Consider the following 20626-nt stretch of genomic DNA (forward strand, 5'->3'; position numbering starts at 1 on the left):
AATAAGATAGCAATTAACTGAACTGTACTGATGTTAAATCAAATTATAACTGGTGCAAACAGGGTTAAAAGTATTAGCATCAACTAACCTGAAATAAAGGTCTCCTTGTGCACACTACGCATGCAACCCCAATAGCATGTGGGTGTATACGTTCTTGACAAAGGGTTACCATACTCCTGGAGGTGGCTATAAGTACCTGGCAAATAATTGTCATCATTAGCCGATTATCGTTGGGGCCCTTCTATAATGTGGTGAACGTGAAGCTAGCCTTTTAAGAGTATGCAGTGGATGGCTATGTGCAGCAAGGGATTAAACTTGGTAGTTGCACTCACCACTCCTGGCGTGCAACAGGTCCAACCCCATACACTTGGCGGTCAGTTGTCCCAGGAGCCTCGGTTCTCAAGATCCACTCCTTGCAAGGCTCATTCCCAGCTTTAGACTCTCACCAGCTCTCTGAGGAGCAGCAATGGCACTCAGGTCTTTGTACAGGCTCAGTCTCCACTGGTGCTTGGCATAGACATCACACACAGCAGGTCCCTGGTCCTTGCACATCAGCACACTGGTCTGTCCAGCAAGACCCCCAGCATATCTAGACCTCAGTCTGTCCTTGGGATGTGTCAGCACACTAGGTGTATACTGCTCCCAATCTTCAGCAGCCAAACTAAGACCCCTTCTCTCCCCAAAAACCCAGCCCAAATTCTCCCCTATCCTCCTCCTCCGTATCTATCTGGATGTTGTTGTTTTATCCCTATAGCCACCACAATGCAGTGTACCTCCAGGACTACATGTCCCAAGATCCTGGCTACACTTGCTTTGCTTCCATTGTTTCAATATCTAAGCCAAAAGGTAACATAAGGAAATGTAATTTAGAACTAAAGCCATCTATGTCCCATTTGGGGAGATTTCCCGTCACTTTCTGTCCCATAGACAAAACAGAAAGTGAGAGGAAATTCCTTCAAAGTGAGGGGATCCCTGGTTGTCAGCAGAACTAGTGCCCCATTGGAAGGTTGCCCCTCTATTCCTGTTCTGGTGACAGCTCAAATTAAGAATTTTCTTTTACTTTCACTCTTGGTGCTAACTGTAAACATGATAAATATAGAGTGAATCTCCCTAGTAGGGACACAGACAGCAAAAAAAATCCAAAAAACTGACAGGTGTTCTAATCCCTCTCCACTCTATCCAAAACTTAAAGAGAAGTTCCGCCTGGGGAAAAAAAAATAAAAGTCAGCAGCTACAAATGCTGTAGCTGCTGGCTTTTAATATAAGGACACTTACCTGTCCAGGGAGTCCCCAATGTCGGCACCCCAGGCGATTTTCAGATCAGCTGTCGGGGGCTGCCGCCAACATCTACACTAAGTTCTACTCACTGTGGAATCTAAAGGGTTAATCCTCCACTTTGTGTAAAAAAAGCTGTTTGATCCTTGCTTTTCTGTGCCTCCTCAGTCCCCAAACTGATAGAACCGAGCCATGGGGGCAAGCTGCACATGCTCAGTTTGATGTGTATTGCTGGAGAGATTTTTTTTAATTCTTGGGTGGCCCTGTACTGATCACATGCACCCAATCAACACTGTCCAGATAGAGGATCAGGGGTCTGGCAGACTCGTAGGATAGTCAGAGGAGAATGAAAACTACTCCTACAAGCTTTAACCAGTGCCTGACACTAATAGAAGTTTAGAGTCTATGATTGCTATATACTGCAGATGAGAAAAGGTATTTAGCAATTTATATTTACTAAAATAATGACATTACTGTGTACTGTGGGAGACCGTTTTTTTTCTTTTTTCCAAGAGTGATGATGTTGGAGAAATATTACTCAGAAAGGTCTGAGTCAGCATGAGAAATCACGCTCACCACACATGCCTGCAACTAATTTGAAGACCAAAATGTTACAGATTTTGTCTTTGTTATTGACAGTAAACTAGTGTTATCTGGGCAGGAATCCGACTTCACTAAAGTAACACAAATGTACCTTGACATACCCTGGCTGTTGCTGAATATTCTTCAATGACTGTAACATTGTACTCATGAGTTTGTTTGTTTTTTTGCAATGACATATGTAAATGATCTGGACATCAAATATGAAAAGTCATTTGTAGATACATTAGAGATCATGCAGAAAAAGTATCATAAGACAGTGGTGTAATAAAGATTCATAATAAGGATAGATCTGTAGAATGAGAAAAGCAGGCATTGTGCAGCACCTTAACTGTGCCAGACACTTGTGTAATTATAGGGGACAGCTGTCTTTGTATATTTGTGACAAAGCTTGTTGTTCTTCCTCATCCGCCTCAGTAAATGGGCATATCATTTTTCTTCTATGCTAGCATTTCACAGTTAACTGTTTTATAACTCTATAGCTGGTCTGATTCAGTGAGAGCTTATTCACACAACCTGACAGTTAGCACAATGCATGGCACCATTTGTATGGTATGGTGCAGGGTCATTCATTGTCCAGTACAGTAGAGTGCAATGCACAACACACTGCAGTGCACCACAATGTATTTGCCATGTGTTGTGGCACGCGCTGTGCTGGTTAAAGCGGTTATGTACTCTTGACACCATTTGTGATACATTGGCAGCCCATTGAGTGAATGAGTTGTTTTATTGCAACACGCATAAAGGCATCCCGTAACACACGTTAACGCACTGGAACAAAGTGTTTAAGTGTGAATGGGCCCTAGGGTGATGTGTAAAAATGCAGTAACGTATTGCAATCAATATTCTACTGTAGGTACAGTAAACCCAAATAAGTTTTCACTGGTACCTGAACTTGAACATAATCACTTCTCTTTGCTCTGACCTAAAGTCTAATTGACCCCCGAGCAATTTAAAAGAAAAAAAAAATCAGCATTTTTTTTTAATCCCTTGTTTTGTGGACAAAATAAAAGATGAGGTAGTGTCAAGTAAATAGATACCAAATATGCCAAGCCTTATGAAATAGAGAAAAATGGTACTTAAAATTATCAATAGGGGACGCTTTAAATGCTTTTACAGCTCAACAGTTTAGTGTTAACCATAAATGAGGGACCGGGAATTATTGTTCTCAATATGGCATGTGCAGCAATATTTCACATGTGCAGTGCTCTATGTGTGCAGTCGTATGTGTGTGCATAGGGTGACGCGAGTGCTTTTAATTTCATTTCTTTTTTTTTTATATTTTAAAGCTTGATTAAATGCAAAAATGTATAATATATTGCAAATCATAAGGGGGCTAACAAGACCCCTATGTGATAGCATTGGGCAGGTGACAGGTCCTCTTCATGGAGTAGAGTAAAAGTGATTGGGGACTGTATACCCAGGTCACTTCTACACTGACTGCTGGAGCCTGCTCTATAACAGCAATGAGCATGTTTTAACCTGCTAACATTTTGGACCAGATTTGTCCAGAATGTAGCGCTAGTTAAAGCGTTTGTTACCCCAGCATTTCATATTCCTGATATGTGCCTGCGGTACCATGTATTTGTATGAAAATGTATCCTGTTCTCTTTGTATTACTTCCTTCATGTGAAATCCCTGGTGATCTTGCCAGCCCGTCCGCTTTCCTATTAAAACTGACCACACTAAGCAAGAGAATTCATCGTGGTCAGTTCTTTAGCTATGCTGGGAACTCAGCCTGCTCTCCAATGATCAGACTTGTCCTGACACACCTCCCCTGCACAGCCTTTTACTTGAAAAGATCAGTGTACTGCTGTTTCTCCTACCCCCAGCTCTCATGCAGCTGAGAACAGAGGGAATGTGATCACTTATATAAAAATCTTTTCCCCCTTTTTTTATATTTGTTTAAATCTTTACACAAATGTTTTGCCTTTCATTTCTATTTTAAACTGAATGGGTTGTTTTACAAGGTGATCGTTTACAATCACTTTAAATCATCTATAGTTATTCATTGAGATGAGGAAGATGCTATTCACATATTGGAAGGCAGTTAATATTTAGTTTCAGCACTAATGATGACGCTAATGTTTGTCTTCTCACATTTTTCATCGGTCGCTTTATTTCCTGCAGCTTATTTCTAAACATAGACAGCTGCGGTGGCTCCAGGGTCACGTTACATAACGTATAATATGAGCACCAAGCAAGCACAGTTCTTTGGGATTTTTGTGGCGTGTGCTGACATTCACTTTGTATTGACTTAAAAAAATGCAGCAATTACAACACAAGTGGCTTTGTAGCAACACCAAAACTGCATGTATATTTTGTATTTAGATCTTTGTTGCTATATATTACAAATATTTACTCCTCCTTTACCATCCATTCTAGACATGGGAGAGACCATTGGACTCCCATAGTAAGTCTGAAATAAAAGGGTTTGTTTTGCATAAAGTAAACAATTCTTCATCTTAACTTGCAAATTAGACTTTTCTCAAGTGGTATGTATTTTTGTATGGAATACAAAGGGTGTCGGGAATCAGCAGCAGGGATAGCCAAATCTGCGTAGCTTCACTTAGGAAACTGGGACCAGACAATATACAGTATATTTAAGGATTTTTAAATTTTTTTTTTTTACAGTAAAACCAAAATCCGTCCAAACACCAGCAAACAGAAAACACAGCAAACATGAAATTATAAGTAAACCAAAAACCGAGTGACAGAAAACTAAATATCTACAGCAGCTATCTATTCCAGCTGTTACAGAGCTACAAGTCCCATCATGCCTCTGCCTCCAGGTGTCATGCTTGTGGCTGTCAGAAGTCTTGCTGTGCCTCATGGGACTTGTAGTTCTGCAACAGCTGGAGGTCCGCTAATTGCATACCCCTGATCTACAGTATATACAAAATTTGGAACACAGATTAACATGGTAAACAGCTGATGCAGGGAACAGCTGGGAAGGGGGAACCAGAACTGGGATCAGAAACAAGGATAAGAGGCAGCAGGGTACAAGATGCGGGACAGGAGCAAGGTCAGGGTCAGGATAAAGACAAGCAGTGTCTGGCAGTGGAGAAAAACACTGACATGACATGTAATTTTAGAGGGACTAAACACCCTCCCAGCAGCTAACATCAGGTGGAGGCTGATTACTGGGACCTGCTGGCTGCTGGGAGACACCTGCAGATGGATACCAGCACTACAACCTTCCATCCTGGGAAGCACAGTGCCACCAACAGGTGATCCAGGTGCTGACACGGGGCACATCCACTATACAAGTGGGAGGTCTTTTTATGGCCCAGGTAGGGTCTGTAATACCTCACTGTGTAAATTCGCCTGAGATTTGGCCACGCATCAGATCACTATGTTTACAGTTTTCCCTCTAAGACTGTGCCTGTTCTACACAGTGCATTTTTTCTCTGAGAATAGGTGAAGGAACTTCCCCTTTCTGAGTCGCTCCTTGTCTCTGCCCTCTACCCTCTACCCATTCCGAGCACTGTCCCTTGGTTCCACCCCTACCCACCTCCAGTACCAGTCCTTTTAGAGAACACAGAAGAAAGTATTATTTTGTGGTGCTAAGTAATTTTGTATGGTATTTGTTAATAACAAGAAAAGTAGTAAAATAGATCCTCTGCAGCCAGCAACAATAGACCCACCCCAGCAACGATAGATCACCCACACATTATTATACCCCCCCCAGCAACAATAGACTGCCCATTACAAAATACCACCCCAACAACAGTAGATCTACCCCAGCAACAATAGATCCCCCACATAACATTATACGCCCCCCCAGCAGCAATGGACTGCCCATTGCAAAATACCACCCCAGTGACAATAGATCAAGCCCACCAACAACAGATAGACCCCCAGCAACAACAGATTTCCCAGCAGCTAGCATCCCTAGACCCTCCATCAGCCAATAACAATAGCCCTCACCCTCAACAAATGCCCCCCCCCCCCCCCCAGCAACAATAGACTTCCACACAAAAAGATTCCCACCAGCATACCCCAGTACCCATTGCCATTACTTACATTCAGTGTTAGAGGTACCGGTGCTAGAGGTTCCCGCTGAAAAAAGCCCTGGTTATGCATGAGTTAACAAGATATGTGGGGGTTCATATAATGTATTACAACCCAAAACATTTATACAAGGGCAAACCTACAAATCACAGGGACCCATTGGCAAAATTTTAATGGGACAACCTCTCTCTCCATTGCAGCCAGCAGTGTTGGTGTACATACTGTAATGATCCACTGCCCCCATTAAAATGATTGCTGTTTAGATGCACTAGCACATTGGGGGGTCTTCTCCTAGGTGAACTGCAATGTTAAACACACTGCTGCATTGAAGAGACTGCTATTTGAAGCACTGTGACATTAGTCACATTGCCAACAGAGGGGCTACTCTTGGATGCACTGTTGTGTTTTACAGAATGCCATTAAAATGCCTTCTTTAAGAGCCGTTGCCATTAGAAGTCTGATAATGGATGCAGTTCCATTACAGAGACACCCCCATTAGATCCAATGACAAATTGCTATTGTCCTTACTGATTCACTAGCACAGTGTATGCATTGAATAAAGTGGACGTGTTTATTAGGATGACATTGCTGTTACTGATGTTAGTGTTAAGTGGAAGGGTTAAATAAGATATTAGTTCTTTTGCTTTGGCCTGCATTGGCACAGCACAGGTTCACTTAAGAGAGCTGCTAACATTAAAGGATGCAATTAGCTACACAGCAGTGCAATGATAAAAATCCCAAAGCTCTGTCAATGATTTTTTTATATTCCTTTCAGCATTTGTTTAGGTAAACCAACATTGGTGAACACCATGAGATAATGTTGTCACTGTGAAATAAATGGCTGTCTTTTTGTTTTTCAGATGACATCATGCATCAGGACACCTTCCCAATGTGTGCCGCAGATATTGAGGATCAGCTGAAGAAGCAGTTTGCCTACTTGTCAGGTACGTTGTCTATATACAGGAAAATGTAAATATACAGTATTTAATGACCGGCAGTTTAGAAAATGATGTGCAGTTGGTGGCATTAATGTTTATTAATAAAAATATCCTCAAGTATAAGTTTTCTTTACTAAATATTTTATAGACTCCGCTAAAAAACATCAATTTTTAAACAGGACAGCCAGAAATGCAATTAAGTGTAGTTGCCCATAGCAGCCAAGCAGACTTCAATCTGCATATGTTTAATGCAACCCAACCAGAAAAATAAAGTGATTTTTGATTGGTTGCTGGAATAACTGTACTTTCTTTATTTTTCTCTCTTAATTTTAGCAAAGCAGAACTCATTGCCCAACTCTGGGCAACTAAAAAATGATCCCTTGCAGTGGGGCTACGCTTGGGTTAATATCTAATTTAGTCTAGATGAGAATAGAAGCAGTTTTACGTACCTGGCCCTACACTTCTTCGGCAGATGGAACTTCCCCAACCCCCCCCATTCCAGCAGTGGACTATCCCTTGGCATCATCATGTCCAATGTAGGGATATGGACCCTGCTTTGGTCTTGAAGACATCAGGACCCTAGGGCTCGAGAGTGTGATAGAGAAGAAGCTGTGGGTAGGAGTGGAGGATCTGGTATTTTTTTTTTCCCCCTAGACTAGTTAAACAGGATTTTGCCCGTATTATAGAGCAATTGCTTCCTGCAGGTTTATGCTTATTTAGATCAAGGCCAGATTTATATAGATAAAAACCGCGCTAGATACAAATAGCAATATGATTAAAAAATTAACAAATTAAAAAATCCAAAGAGCAGCAGCTTATTTGCAGGATAACACAAACATAGAATAGAGAAGAGAAGCTGCGCTATATATATCCAAACCAACAATGGCTTATAGATATCACAATATGTCTGCATTGACAGAGTCCATAACAAAACACCCAGGTGAACTTGGTCCAAACTTTAAGTGCCGCCACCTAATAAAAAACTCGCTTACCAGATGGCAAGCAAAAGCATGCAGATGGCTATAGCCCAGCCACGGCCTTTGCTTGATAAGGAACGTCCAGACTTGTATACCCAGATGAATCGTCTGTGTACCGCAATCCCCTGTGATCGTGGGTGTCCGGTAAGTCTCGGTAACTCAACAGGGTATAAGAGAAAGACCAACCATAGCGTAATAACGTTTGGGATAATTTATTAAAAAAAAGAAGTATTGCACTTACATATCAGTAGAATTAAAAAGTGCTAAAATACAGAGCCGGCCGGCTGCAATGGAAAACACCGTCCTCTTAGTCAAACAGTGTGGTGAAGTCAGCACGTATCCTCCTCCAGACACGTTTCATCACAGGTTGACGTTATCAATGGGAAACGGTTCCCCATTGATAACGTCAACCTGTGATGAAACGCGCCTGGAGGAGGATGCGTGCTGACGTCGCCACGCTGTTTGACTAGGAGGACGGTGTTTTCCATTGCAGCCGGCCGGCTCTGTATTTTAGCACTTTTTAATTCTACTGATCTGTAAGTGCAATACTTCTTTTTTTTAATAAATTATCCCAAACGTTATTACGCTATGGTTGGTCTTTCTCTTATACCCTGTTGAGTTACCGAGACTTACCGGACACCCACGATCACAGGGGATTGCGGTACACAGACGATTCATCTGGGTATATCAGTCTGGACGTTCCTTATCAAGCAAAGGCCGTGGCTGGACTATAGCCATCTGCATGCTTTTGCTTGCCATCTGGTAAGCAAGTTTTTTATTAGGTGGCGGCACTTAAAGTGTGGACCAAGTTCACCTGGGTGTTTTGTTATGGACTCTGTCAATGCACACATATTGTGATATCTATAAGCCATTGTTGGTTTGGATATATATAGCGCAGCTTCTCTTCTCTAAGGCTCGATTCACACCTATGCATGTTGCTTTTGAGCGTTTTTGGAGGTTTTTTTTTCATGCTTGCCGCGTTTTTGAGCCGCGTTTTTGCCGCGTTTTTGCCGCGATTTTGCCGCGATTTGCGTTTTGCGTTTTTTTTTTTTTTTCATTTTTTTTTACAGTCTTACAAAAAAATTACAAAAAAAAAAAAAAAAAAAACGGCAAAAACGCACCAAAAACGCATCAAAAACGCATCAAAAACGCTGCAAAAAAGGTGCACTTGCGTTTTTGATGCTTGTCCATTGAAAACCATTACATGCAAAACGCTGCATTTTGCATGAGAAAAAGTCCCCGACCCTTTCCAAAAACGCGGAGATACAAAAAAGCATTGATGTGAACATGTTCCATAGGAACCCATGTTAAAAAATTCCCGTGCATTTCTGCAAAATGCAAAATGCATCAAAAAACGCGCTAGTGTGAATGGGGCCTAAGGCCAAATTTACCATTCAGTATTAACATTATGACAAGATCATTTGAATAGATGAAAAAAATACCAGATTCAATCACAACCAGTAACATAACCTTCAAAAACAATATAAGGTCTATACTGATCAAATTAGAAACCTCCATAGAAACACAATCCATAGGCTATAGACATGTTCTGATTGTGTCGGTAGTGGCATGATCAGTACTGTACTAACACAACCAGAAACATGTCTGTAGAAACACAATCATAGTGTACTGACACAACCAGAAACATCTGTAGAGACACTATCAGTACTGTACTGACACAACTAGAATTATCTGTAGAGACACTATCAGTACTGTACTGACACAACCAGAAACATCTGCAGAGACACTATCGGTACTGTACTGACACAACCAGAGACGTCTGCAGAGACACCGTCAGTACAGTACTGATACAGCCAGAAACGTCTGCAGAGACACTATCAGTACTGTACTGACACAACTAGAAATGTCTGCAGAGCGGACGTGATGTGCGTGTGACGTCCGCACGGGGGAGGAGCCTAGCGCCGGCTCTAGGGGAGTTGTAGAGACAGCGCGTCCCTGATCTTGCCTCGTGGAGCGAGATGCCCGGATATGAGCAAGAGCTCGGCTGCTGTCTGGCCTAGCACACCCCGCCTGCCTTTCCCCCTCTTGCCGTAGTTGCAAAGACAGTGGTGTGGAGTCCCCTCTGGGCGCCCTTTTGGTAACCGCGGCCGTGAACGGAGTACTCCAGCCACTCTCCATCCACTCGGATAGTCGGGATAGAGGAGAGAATACAAGCCCCGGCCCAGGGGCCGGACGAGCGGAGCTGCTGCCTATTCACTGAGGACCTGCTGCCTGTAATCGAGCGGTAGGGGGCTTTTATAAAAAAGCAAACACCAACTAGTATCTGCCGTACACCAACAGAAGAATCAAGGTATGTTGATGCATGTGTAATTTGTTAACAACTGGCAACATGAACTGTGTACATTAGGCTTGGGCCGCTTGCTGGGAAACAGGAAAGTAGGAAGATATACGCTCTCAGGTATATCTGTGGACACTGAAATTTTTCAGGTCTGGTCAAGGGTTGGCTGAAGCCAAAGGTTACTCTTGTCCCCCTCCCCCTCCTGTACCATATTGTGAATGAAAATAAACCAGTAAACAAAACTTTATATGACCAAAACAAACAGGGCCATCAACACCATTGTCTGGCCCGCGGCTGAATTCTATTAACAAATTGGTGTGACGAGTGAGGCTGTGTATATGCCCCGTTCGGCCACGTGGGATTGTATGAACTGTCCTCAATATTTACTTCACCCCTCTGATATGCTAACGTTGATAAGCAGGGTGCCTTCCCTTTCTAACTAGTGGCAGGCCTTACAATTAAAGAAAGGGGACTTGCAAAGGGGATCTGGGGCAAGAGACCTCCCCCCACATTTAGCATAAACAACTACCTGGGTTGGATAAGGAAGTTGTTACTCTCCGTACCCAGCATCTGTGTGATTGGCCCTTCTCCCGGCGATTCGGTTCGGGGGATCGGGATAGAGAGAAGCACCTGGAGGCATTGACCGTATTTCCTCATTACTACCCAATTATAACGAGGGGGAAACCACCGGCAGGAAGGAGAAGCATGAGAGGCCGCTCTTCGCGAACAACTGAACCCCAGAACACGGGGGAGAGCCTAACCACCAGTACTATCCAAAAATATTTAAAAGAAGTAAGTGCAAAGAGCCCGGGAATGGAGGCGAAACAACTAGGAACAAAGGATAAGAAGAAAGAACAACAGAAACAAAAGGGGGGACAGAACCCGGGAAGAGCTGGATTTCGAGGGCGCGTCCGCCTGGAGTACCGCAGATAAACAAAGAATAATGTCCCTGGTACCTAGTAAAACAGACCTGAGCGAAATGTTCACTAAATTAGAAAATGTGATTAAAGCTGAAATCTCAAATGTCGGAGCTGACATGGGACACCTCCTCCGCCGGGTGGAGGAGGTAGAAAAGGTCTCGGTGACTCAAACCAAAGAAATCTCGGACCTGAAAGAGCAGGTCAGTAAAATGCGGAATGAAAATCGTACATTGGCGTTCAGATTGGAAGAACAAGAGAACCAAAGCCGGCGACAAAATTTACGCATCAGATTTATCCCGGAACAACAAAATAAGGATCTGGGGGAGAAGATGAAGAAGATTTTCAACCCCATTCTGGGGAGGCGAGAAGAAGAAGCCTTACGGATTGACAGGGTGCATAGAATAAGAAGGCCCCCTCATATAAAGCAAGAAACCCCAAGAGACGTGATCGTCAAATTTCATTTGTATGAGGACAAAGAAAGAATTTGGAAGAACCTAAAGGGGGCTCCCCCAATACGTTTTGAAAATAAAGATTTGCAGATATTTTCAGACCTATCAGCGGGAACTCTGGCGCGGAGAAGACAGATGAGATCAATCCTAGATCAACTAAGGAGATTAAATCTCAAATATAGCTGGGGGTTCCCAACATCCCTGATAGTCATAAAGGATGGAAGATCATGCAGGATGAGATACCTGGAAGAGACTCAGGATTTCTGTAACAGTCTGGGCATTCCCATCCCTGATATGTTACAATCCTAGAGGAGATTTAGGGGCGGGGTGGGGAGAGGGGGAGATACCATACGTTTTTTTTTTTTTCCTCTCCTCTCCCCCCCCCCACATCTTGGGAGGTAAAGGCATAAATGTGAATGGACTCAAGTTGTATCTGGACATTGAGATGGGGATTAGGTTGGGGTGGGTCACCTGTGGTCTCTCCCTAAATACATAGGTTATGTGCAGGGGAGGGGGGTTTGGAGGTGGGGGGGTGTCATTGGGATGGGGCGCGCAAAATTACGCCTCCTTGTGCCTTTCTCTCCCCAGGGAGGGGCGGGCACTGGATGCCGGCGCTGGAGCTACACCCTGGGGGAGGAGTTCCGTAGTCTGGAATGGGAGTAGTTCCATGCTTGTGGGCTCGGGTGATATTCTCACCAACGGGGGGGGGACGAGGGGGGACGGGAGGGGGGAGGTGATGGGTGGGATGAGTGTGGTTAGGTGGTGGGAGGGGGGGGACGGTGAGGGGGGGAGGGGGTTACTGCAGGATGTGCGTAGAGGAGCATGGGGTATGGTAGAACGACCGGTTAATAGTTATGCCAGAGCTTAGATTCATCTCCTACTCCTACAATGTGAAAGGGTTAAATTCGCCCAGAAAAAGACACAAAATATTAAGGGAACTGGACCACCTGCGGGGAGATATAGTTTTCTTACAAGAGACACACCTGACCTTGGACACTAGAATTAGGCTATTCTCTCCTAAGATTCCTCAATGGCTTTATGGAGACTCTCCTGATAGGGGGTCGAAGGGAGTTGCTATAGGGTTTTCAAAGACTTCGAATTTTTCACTAAGGGACAGAGCGATAGACCCCGAGGGCCGGTATATCTTTTTAAAAGGTAATATTGGATCTAGGGTGATTACACTAGCAAACGTCTATTGTCCAAATAAGAACCCCACGGTTTTCCTGGGACAAGTATTGAAGAAGCCGTCGGAATTCGGGGAGGGGGAGGTAGTTTTGGGAGGGGACTTAAATTTCTGCATTGACCCTGATCTGGACGGTACGTCCCAAGCCCAGGGGATAGGGAAGGTGTCATTAGGAGTAATTAGGCGGAAGCTGCATCGTTGCCAGTTAATGGATGTGTGGAGACTGCAACACCCCAAAGAGAAAGATTTCACCTTCTTCTCCCCTGTGCACGGGACCTACTCCAGACTAGATTATTTTTTTGTTGACCATAGCTTACTGGAATGGGTCGAGGAAACAAGAATAGAAATAATGTCCCTTTCCGATCACTCTCCGGTCACGATGAGGGTGAAGATCCCAGAAGTGCAGGGGCGGCCCTTCTCGTGGAAATTGAACGAGGACCTGTTGAGGGACCCTAAAGTGGTAGAGCGACTCCAGGATGAGGTGGATTTCTTCTTTAAATCAAATGACACAGGTGATGTGTCATCGTCCATATTATGGGAAACACACAAAGCCTTCATCAGGGGGATCCTTATTTCAATAGGAGCAGGATTGAAAAAAAAGAGATGAAAGAGGAAAGCTGATAGAGGAATTTTTTTCCCTGGAGCAAGTACATAAAAAAGCAAAGGGTCAGGACCAGGATGGTTATCATCTATTAGTCGCTAAGAGGGAGGAGTTAAGGGACATGATGGAGCAGGAGGCTAAGAGAGCTACAAATGTTATAACCAGGAACAACTACTATTGGGCAAACAAGCCTAGCAAACACCTGGCTAGACTAATAAGGAAAAAAAGAAGCAGGAACTTTATTGAGAAAGTATTCAACAAAGGAGGGGAAGCATTAGTGACGAGTGTGGCTATTGCAGACGAGTTCAAAAAGTTCTATGGTGACCTTTACTCGATAGGGCAACAGGGGACGGGGGATAGCGCCCGGATAGATAGGGGCAAGGTATTTTTAAAAGGAGCGGGATTAACGGGGCTGCCTTCTGAGGATAGGGACCTCTTAGATAAACCAATCGAGGAAGAGGAAATACTAGCTGCCCTGAGGGACTCCCCAAAGGGAAAAAGCCCAGGTCTGGACGGTTTCACCTCCATTTACTTAGAGAAAATTAAACATATTTTAGTCCCTAGGCTGTGCCGGTACTGGAATGAACTTGGTTCCGGATGTGGAATGGTTGCCGACGCACTGACCGCCACGATCACACTGATCTGGAAAGAAGGGAAAGATGCTGGGGTGTGTTCAAGCTATAGACCAATTTCACTGCTGAATGCAGATGTCAAGTTATATGCAAAAGTGTTAGCTAATAGATTGAAAGGGAAAATGACAGCATTAGTGCATCCGGACCAGGCGGGCTTTGTTCCCGGTAGACAGTGTCGGGACAATGGGGTGCGGGCGGTGCTGCTGTCAGAATTCTGCAAACACGGTGGGCCCCCAGATCTATTCCTGTCAGTCGACGCTGAAAAAGCATTTGACAGGGTAGACTGGGGGTTCATGATAAATACTCTGGAAGCTCTGGGGTTTGGCCCGAGGTTTATTTCCTGGGTCAGGGTTCTTTACAGCAGCCCTGCAGGGGTAGTAAGAGTCAACGGGGCCATCTCAAAACCTTTCAGGATGTTCAACGGAACAAGGCAGGGTTGCCTTCTTTCCCCGCTCCTGTTTGTCTTGTCCCTCGAACCTCTCTTGTCCGCTATTCGTAATAGCCCTGATTGTAGGGGTGTAATGGTTGGAACAGAGGAACATAAATTAGCGGCATTCGCCGATGACGTTCTGTTCTTCATTACAAACCCCAGAATAACCCTCCCCAATGTGTCCGGATCATCAGAAAATATGGAGATGTCTCAAATTTTAAAATAAATTCCAATAAGTCCGAAAGTTTAAATATTAACTTGAGCAAGCAAGAAGAGCATCTAGCCGCAGCTTTCCCGTTCCCGTGGAAAGGGGAAATCAAGTACTTGGGGATTAAATTAGCCAATACTTTTAATAAATTGTTTCAAAAAAACCTTATTCCACTGTTAGATGAGATTAGGCAAGAAGTGAGAAGAATACGCACTAGGCCTCTCTCGTGGTTTGGGCGAGTAAATGCGGTCAAAATGAGTCTAACGCCTAGACTTCTGTATAAATTTCAGATGTTGCCTATCCCTCTACCAAAGTATTATTTAAAAGCTCTTAGGAGTTAAAAAAAAAAAAAGAAATGTCTGCAGAGACTCTAGCAGTACTGTACTGATACAACCAGAAACAAGTCAGCAAAGACACAATCAGTACTGCACTGACAGAACCACCAACATGGTTTCACAGATGCAAACAGTAGTATACTGACAACCAGAAACATCTGTAGAGGTGCAATCAGTATTTAAGAACCAAAAGTGAGGCAGACCATTTAACCGACTATGTAAAAAAAACTTTCCCAAATTTACTTGAAATATGTTTAAAAAAGAAGTATTGGACGGAATATTGCCATCTCAATATGCACCCCCTGCTGGCCCGGTTTAGAGATAATATAAATATTTGGAACAATCTCAAAATGTCTCTGGCAGCGAAAACTAACTTAATTAAAATGATACTTATGCCCCAACTTTTATATGTCCTTCATAATTCCCCCTTGGTGATCCCCTGGAAAATGTTTTGTGTAATTAATTCCCTTTTCAGGTTGCTACTCTGAGTTGCTCGTAAATTCGCTTTACCTGACCACATGATTTATTACTACATACAATTTTTCCATGCAGTTAAGGCACAGGGAGAGGTGTTGGAGTGATCGCTTTACCCTACCCCCATATTCCATTTAATTCAGTCTGCGACTGAAACAAAAGGTTTCATATCCCAGTCCTATCACATGCTCTTAATGGAGTATTTGAAGGCCTACCCCACCAGAGCAACTTCGCAATGGGAGGAGGATATAGGAACCATGACCGGGGATCAATGGGAGGAAGCTTTCTAGTCAGCCAACATGTGCTCCCTTAATGCCTCACAGAAGGTGTCACAATTGTATATTCTGCTCAGAGTGCATTACACCCCAGCGGAACTTCACAAGATGGGAAGACTCCCTGATTTGCTGTGTAGTAGATGCCGACGAACCTCTGTGGATCTCATTCATCTTCTTTGGCGATGTCCAAAGTTGCATCGCTACTGGAGTGAAGTCCTCTCCACGTTCCATAGGGTTTTTCAGGTCACTGTTCCCTTAAACCCCATCCATTGCTTACTTGGATTCCTAGAATAAGTGATACCCAAGGAAGCAACTAGGGTGGCATTCTTTAGGGCCCTATTTCAGGCCAGGAAGACGTGGGTGACTCATATGGGGAACACACTACAGTTGGAGAGATACATACAGTATATCAGCATAGGAATCGACTTTAGAAATATGAAAAACTTTGGTCCCCATGGCTTAATGTCCCCGGGCTAGCACCTAGGGAGTTTGCTCTAATGGGGATGTTGCAGTGTTCCACAGGATGAGTGTATTTTGCGAGAATCCTAGAAATATGGAGATGATAAAATGAGTCATGTAGTAGCATACAGGTCTTACAAACTCAATACCCAATACTCATCCATCTGAGTGCGTGGATGGGACAGGTCCCAGTGGGATCTCATGTTTAACCCTGTAGGATGAAATTGCAAGCCACTAATGTACCAGATTTGCTTGACTTGCGAGTTGTTCATAGATTTGATTAGTGATTTGCTGGAAAAAGGTTCTCTGTACATGTTCCTTAATATTTTTTTTTGTACGGTCAAAAAAAGTAGTATTGGAATAAAAAAAAAAGTATTCTCATCTAGATGCTGCATGGATGCTGCATTGGTCCGGTGCTGCTTCTGTCCCCAACTGCCGTTAAGACCGAGAACTTAGCGATCAAACACCACTGATCACTAAGTTCTTGATCTTTAGTGTGTAGAGAGTGGTGACTGTCAATCACCAGATCTCTGCTCTGCCCCTCCAGCACTCACTGGTGCGCTGGGCTGTGCAAAGGGCAGCTTGCTGAGAGCCTGAGCCAGCTGCAGGTCAGGCATCTGAGTGGATCCCGACATTAAAATTGGGATCGATCCAGAACCTGGACCTGTTGAGTGATGTCAGCCGGCAAGCGGAGTTTAGCCTTCTATCAGCTGAATATGGGTCACAGGAGTAAATAATGAAGTGCACGCCTGTGACCCACAGGAGAAGTAGGGCTAAAAAAGCTTTGGCCCTATTTCTCCTTTAAAATATACAGTATATCAACTTTTTAAAATCATATTGTGAACATGCTCATACCACTCATTTACACAAGTTAATTACTGTTACAACATCACTGTGCTATTATTCATGTCATTATCATTAAAGTGTTCCTAAACCCACAAACAGTAAAATCTGTCTGTATGTGCAGAATAGCATGCTTGTTATACTCACTGTGGAACTTAAGAGGTTATTCCTCTGCATTGTGTAAAAAGGCTTTTTGATTCTGTATGTACAGATCCTTCCCCTCCTGCATGGTCTCCAGTCAGATAAGACAGTTACCTCTGCACATGCTCACTTTGGTCTCTGTTGCTGGAGAGAACATTTCCTTGTTGATCAGAGCTAGCCAGATCACATGATATTGACATCACACATTTGGGTGTGTATACAGATCCTAAATGACAGCCCAGTCCCTCCCTCCCTCCTCTATACCCAGTAACTAAAAAAGAACACAGTGGGTGGGATGTCACATCTTGATTGATAGATGATCCGCCTTCCATAAAAGCATGAGGACACAGGCTGTAGTAGAAATCTCCTCCTACCTGAACACTCAGCACTTGAGCAAACCCTGCAGTTTATCACGTGACCATGGTATACAGATCAGCCAAAAAGGTATATAGTGGCAGTATTTTAATGTAAAAAGAAGATTTATAAGCTGTGGGCATTGTGTGTGTGTGTGTGTGTGTGTGTGTGTGTGTGTGTGTGTGTGTGTGTGTGTGTGTGTGTGTGTGTGGGGGGGGGCGGCAGATTAACTTTTTTCATATTAGTGGGTTTAGTAACACTTTAAGTTACAGACCATGCAGGTGTTTTGCAGAGCAGCATCTGCTTTATCTGGGATAAAAATGCCACATACAGTGGGGACGGAAAGTATTCAGACCCCCTTAAACTTTTCACTCTTTGTTATATTGCAGCCATTTGCTAAAATCATTTAAGTTCATTTGTTTCCTCATTAATGTACACACAGCACCCCATATTGACAGAAAAACACAGAATTGTTGACATTTTTGCAGATTTATTAAAAAAGAAAAACTGAAATATCACATGGTCCTAAGTATTCAGACCCTTTGCTGTGACACTCATATATTTAACTCAGGTGCTGTCCATTTCTTCTGATCATCCTTGAGATGGTTCTACACCTTCATTTGAGTCCATCTGTGTTTGATTATACTGATTGGACTTGATTAGGAAAGCCACACACCTGTCTATATAAGATCTTACAGCTCACAGTGCATGTCAGAGCAAATGAGAATCATGAGGTCAAAGGAACTGCCTGAAGATCTCAGACAGAATTGTGGCAAGGCACAGATCTGGCCAAGGTTACAAAAAAATTTCTGCTGCACTTAAGGTTCCCAAGAGCACAGTGGCCTCCATAATCCTTAAATGGAAGACATTTGGGATGACCAGAACTCTTCCTAGAGCTACCCGTCCGGCCAAACTGAGCTATCGGGGGAGAAGAGCCTTGGTGAGAGAGGTAAAGAAGAACCCAAAGATCACTGTGGCTGAGCTCCAGAGATGCAGTCGGGAGATGGGAGAAAGTTGTAGAAAGTCAACCATCACTGCAGCCCTCCACCAGTTCGGGCCTCATGGCAGAGTGGCCCGACGGAAGCCTCTCCTCAGTGCAAGACACATGATAGTGAAGCAGGGTGGTGGCAGCATCATGCTGTGGGGGTGTTTTTCAGCTGCAGGGACAGGACGACTGGTTGCAATCGAGGGAAAGATGAATGCGGCCAAGTACAGGTATATCCTGGACGAAAACCTTCTCCAGAGTGCTCAGGACCTCAGACGGGGCCGAAGGTTAACTTCCAACAAGACAATGACCCTAAGCACACAGCTAAAATAATGAAGGAGTGGCTTCACAACAACTCCGTGACTGTTCTTGAATGGACCAGCCAGAGCCCTGACTTAAACCCAGTTGAGCATCTCTGGGGAGACCTAAAAATGGCTGTCCACCCACGTTTACCATCCAACCTGACAGAACTGGATAGGATCTGCAAGGAGGAATGGCAGAGGATCCCCAAATCCAGGTGTGAAAAACTTGTTGCATCTTTCCCAAAAAGATTCATGGCTGTATTAGATCAAAAGGGTGCTTCTACTAAATACCGAGCAAAGGGTCTGAATACTTAGGACCATGTGATATTTCAATTTTTTTTTTTTAATAAATCTGCAAAAATGTCAACAATTCTGTGTTTTTCTGTCAATATGGGGTGCTGTGTGTACATTGAGGAAAAAAATGAACTTCAATGATTTTAGCAAATGGCTACAATATAACAGAGTGAAAAATTTAAGGGGGTCTGAATACTTTCCGTCCCCACTGTGTATGGCATTTTTATCCCAGATAAAGCAGTTCACAATAATGTCACAATGAGGTCCTCCTTCCGATGTTCGCGTACTTAACTGTGGACTTCCTCTACTCTTCAGGTCCCCCAGTCAGACCCCCAACAACAACCCCATGGGAAATTGAATGGGATACCATATCCCTGGTGGCAAGGGTTAATCTACTGGTAGAATAAGTGAATAAGTTAGCAGACGGACACACACCACTGACTTTCTGCTAGCTCATACAAACCTGTATAGATGATTTAATTAAAGGCATTTAGTGAGCCTGTAGAAGAAAGCTGCATAGTCAGAAACTTCTGATGCTGCTTTGTGCCAAGAAATGACCATTCCCAGAGAAAGTTTGGCAAATTCACAGTAACATTAGTCAGTGCACTGCCAGACTTGACACAAGCATGTTCCTTTGTCTAATAGTGACCTGCTCCATGTCAAAGTGCTCCTTCATTGGTGGCCGATTCCCTATAGTATTATAGTACTTTCTACTGAAATAGACCTTTTCGGTTTGTTAAGCATTTTAGACACTGATGACATTTTCTTGATCGGCTATACAAACACTAGGATACTGTTAAGGTGTGGTATGATCCACTGGTTTATGAATACGTGGCTGTACACTTAACACTAAAGTTGAAATTTAGCATGCAGGATATTTGTCATTGTGTAACTAAGCCTACACACCTTAACCTTTTGTAGTCTTATTCTTTCCACTGAGAGATGACAGAGCCATGTGTTTTTGTCACAGTCTATTGGATACACAATTAATGCGTAGTCTAAAATGCTAAGACATTGAAAGTGATTCCTAAAAGGAAAAACAAGTTTGATTTTTCTTTCATTGTATTTCACCTATAATGTATGCGGTCCTTGTATTGGAATGTCTGCATATTCATCCAGAGGCAGAGCAGTGGCAAATACTGGTGCCTTTATAAATAGAATATAGTTATTACCAAATAAACTAAGCACAGTCAAGTTATTAAAAAAAAAAAAGTGTGCTTCTTCTCACTTTGGGCCACAGGATCCACCATACTTTGTATAGTTTTCATACATTTTGTGTATGATTTTATTTAGATACCATCATGCTTAAAAAGTGTGCTGCAAGAAAAAATCATTTCACCCATAGCAACCAGCAAGCTTCCAACTCTCATTTCTGGAATCCAGGTGAAGGATTTTTTTTTTTTTTTTTTTTTACAGCTTGCATTTTAGACATTCCTGTTGGATTCAGATTGCTAAAAGCTTCTACATTGGTCAATGTTACAGAATTTATTGCAGCCAGATAGCTGTCATATTGGCTGGCCTGTCACAAGATAATGTGGATATCTGTTTCTGGACAGTTTGTGCCCAATACAGAAATGGAAGCTCCTACATTTATATATGTGCAAGTTCATGAAACATCAACTGAAACCTTTATTTAGC

General features: G+C 43.3%; 1 protein-coding gene across 8 annotated transcripts in view; it reads left to right on the forward strand.

Moving 5' to 3' along the window:
- Window positions 1-20626, forward strand: part of MCF2L (MCF.2 cell line derived transforming sequence like) — a 376112-nt gene that overhangs the window by 244574 nt on the left and 110912 nt on the right. For all 8 annotated transcript variants that reach the window (XM_073614529.1, XM_073614527.1, XM_073614528.1 and 5 more), the window contains one exon: window positions 6750-6833. In XM_073614529.1, the coding sequence (XP_073470630.1) occupies window positions 6750-6833 (84 nt within the window). The remainder of the gene's footprint in view (window positions 1-6749; window positions 6834-20626) is intronic.

The sequence above is a fragment of the Aquarana catesbeiana genome, linkage group LG02 (genome assembly GCF_042186555.1).
Source record: "Aquarana catesbeiana isolate 2022-GZ linkage group LG02, ASM4218655v1, whole genome shotgun sequence".
NCBI lineage: Eukaryota > Metazoa > Chordata > Amphibia > Anura > Ranidae > Aquarana > Aquarana catesbeiana.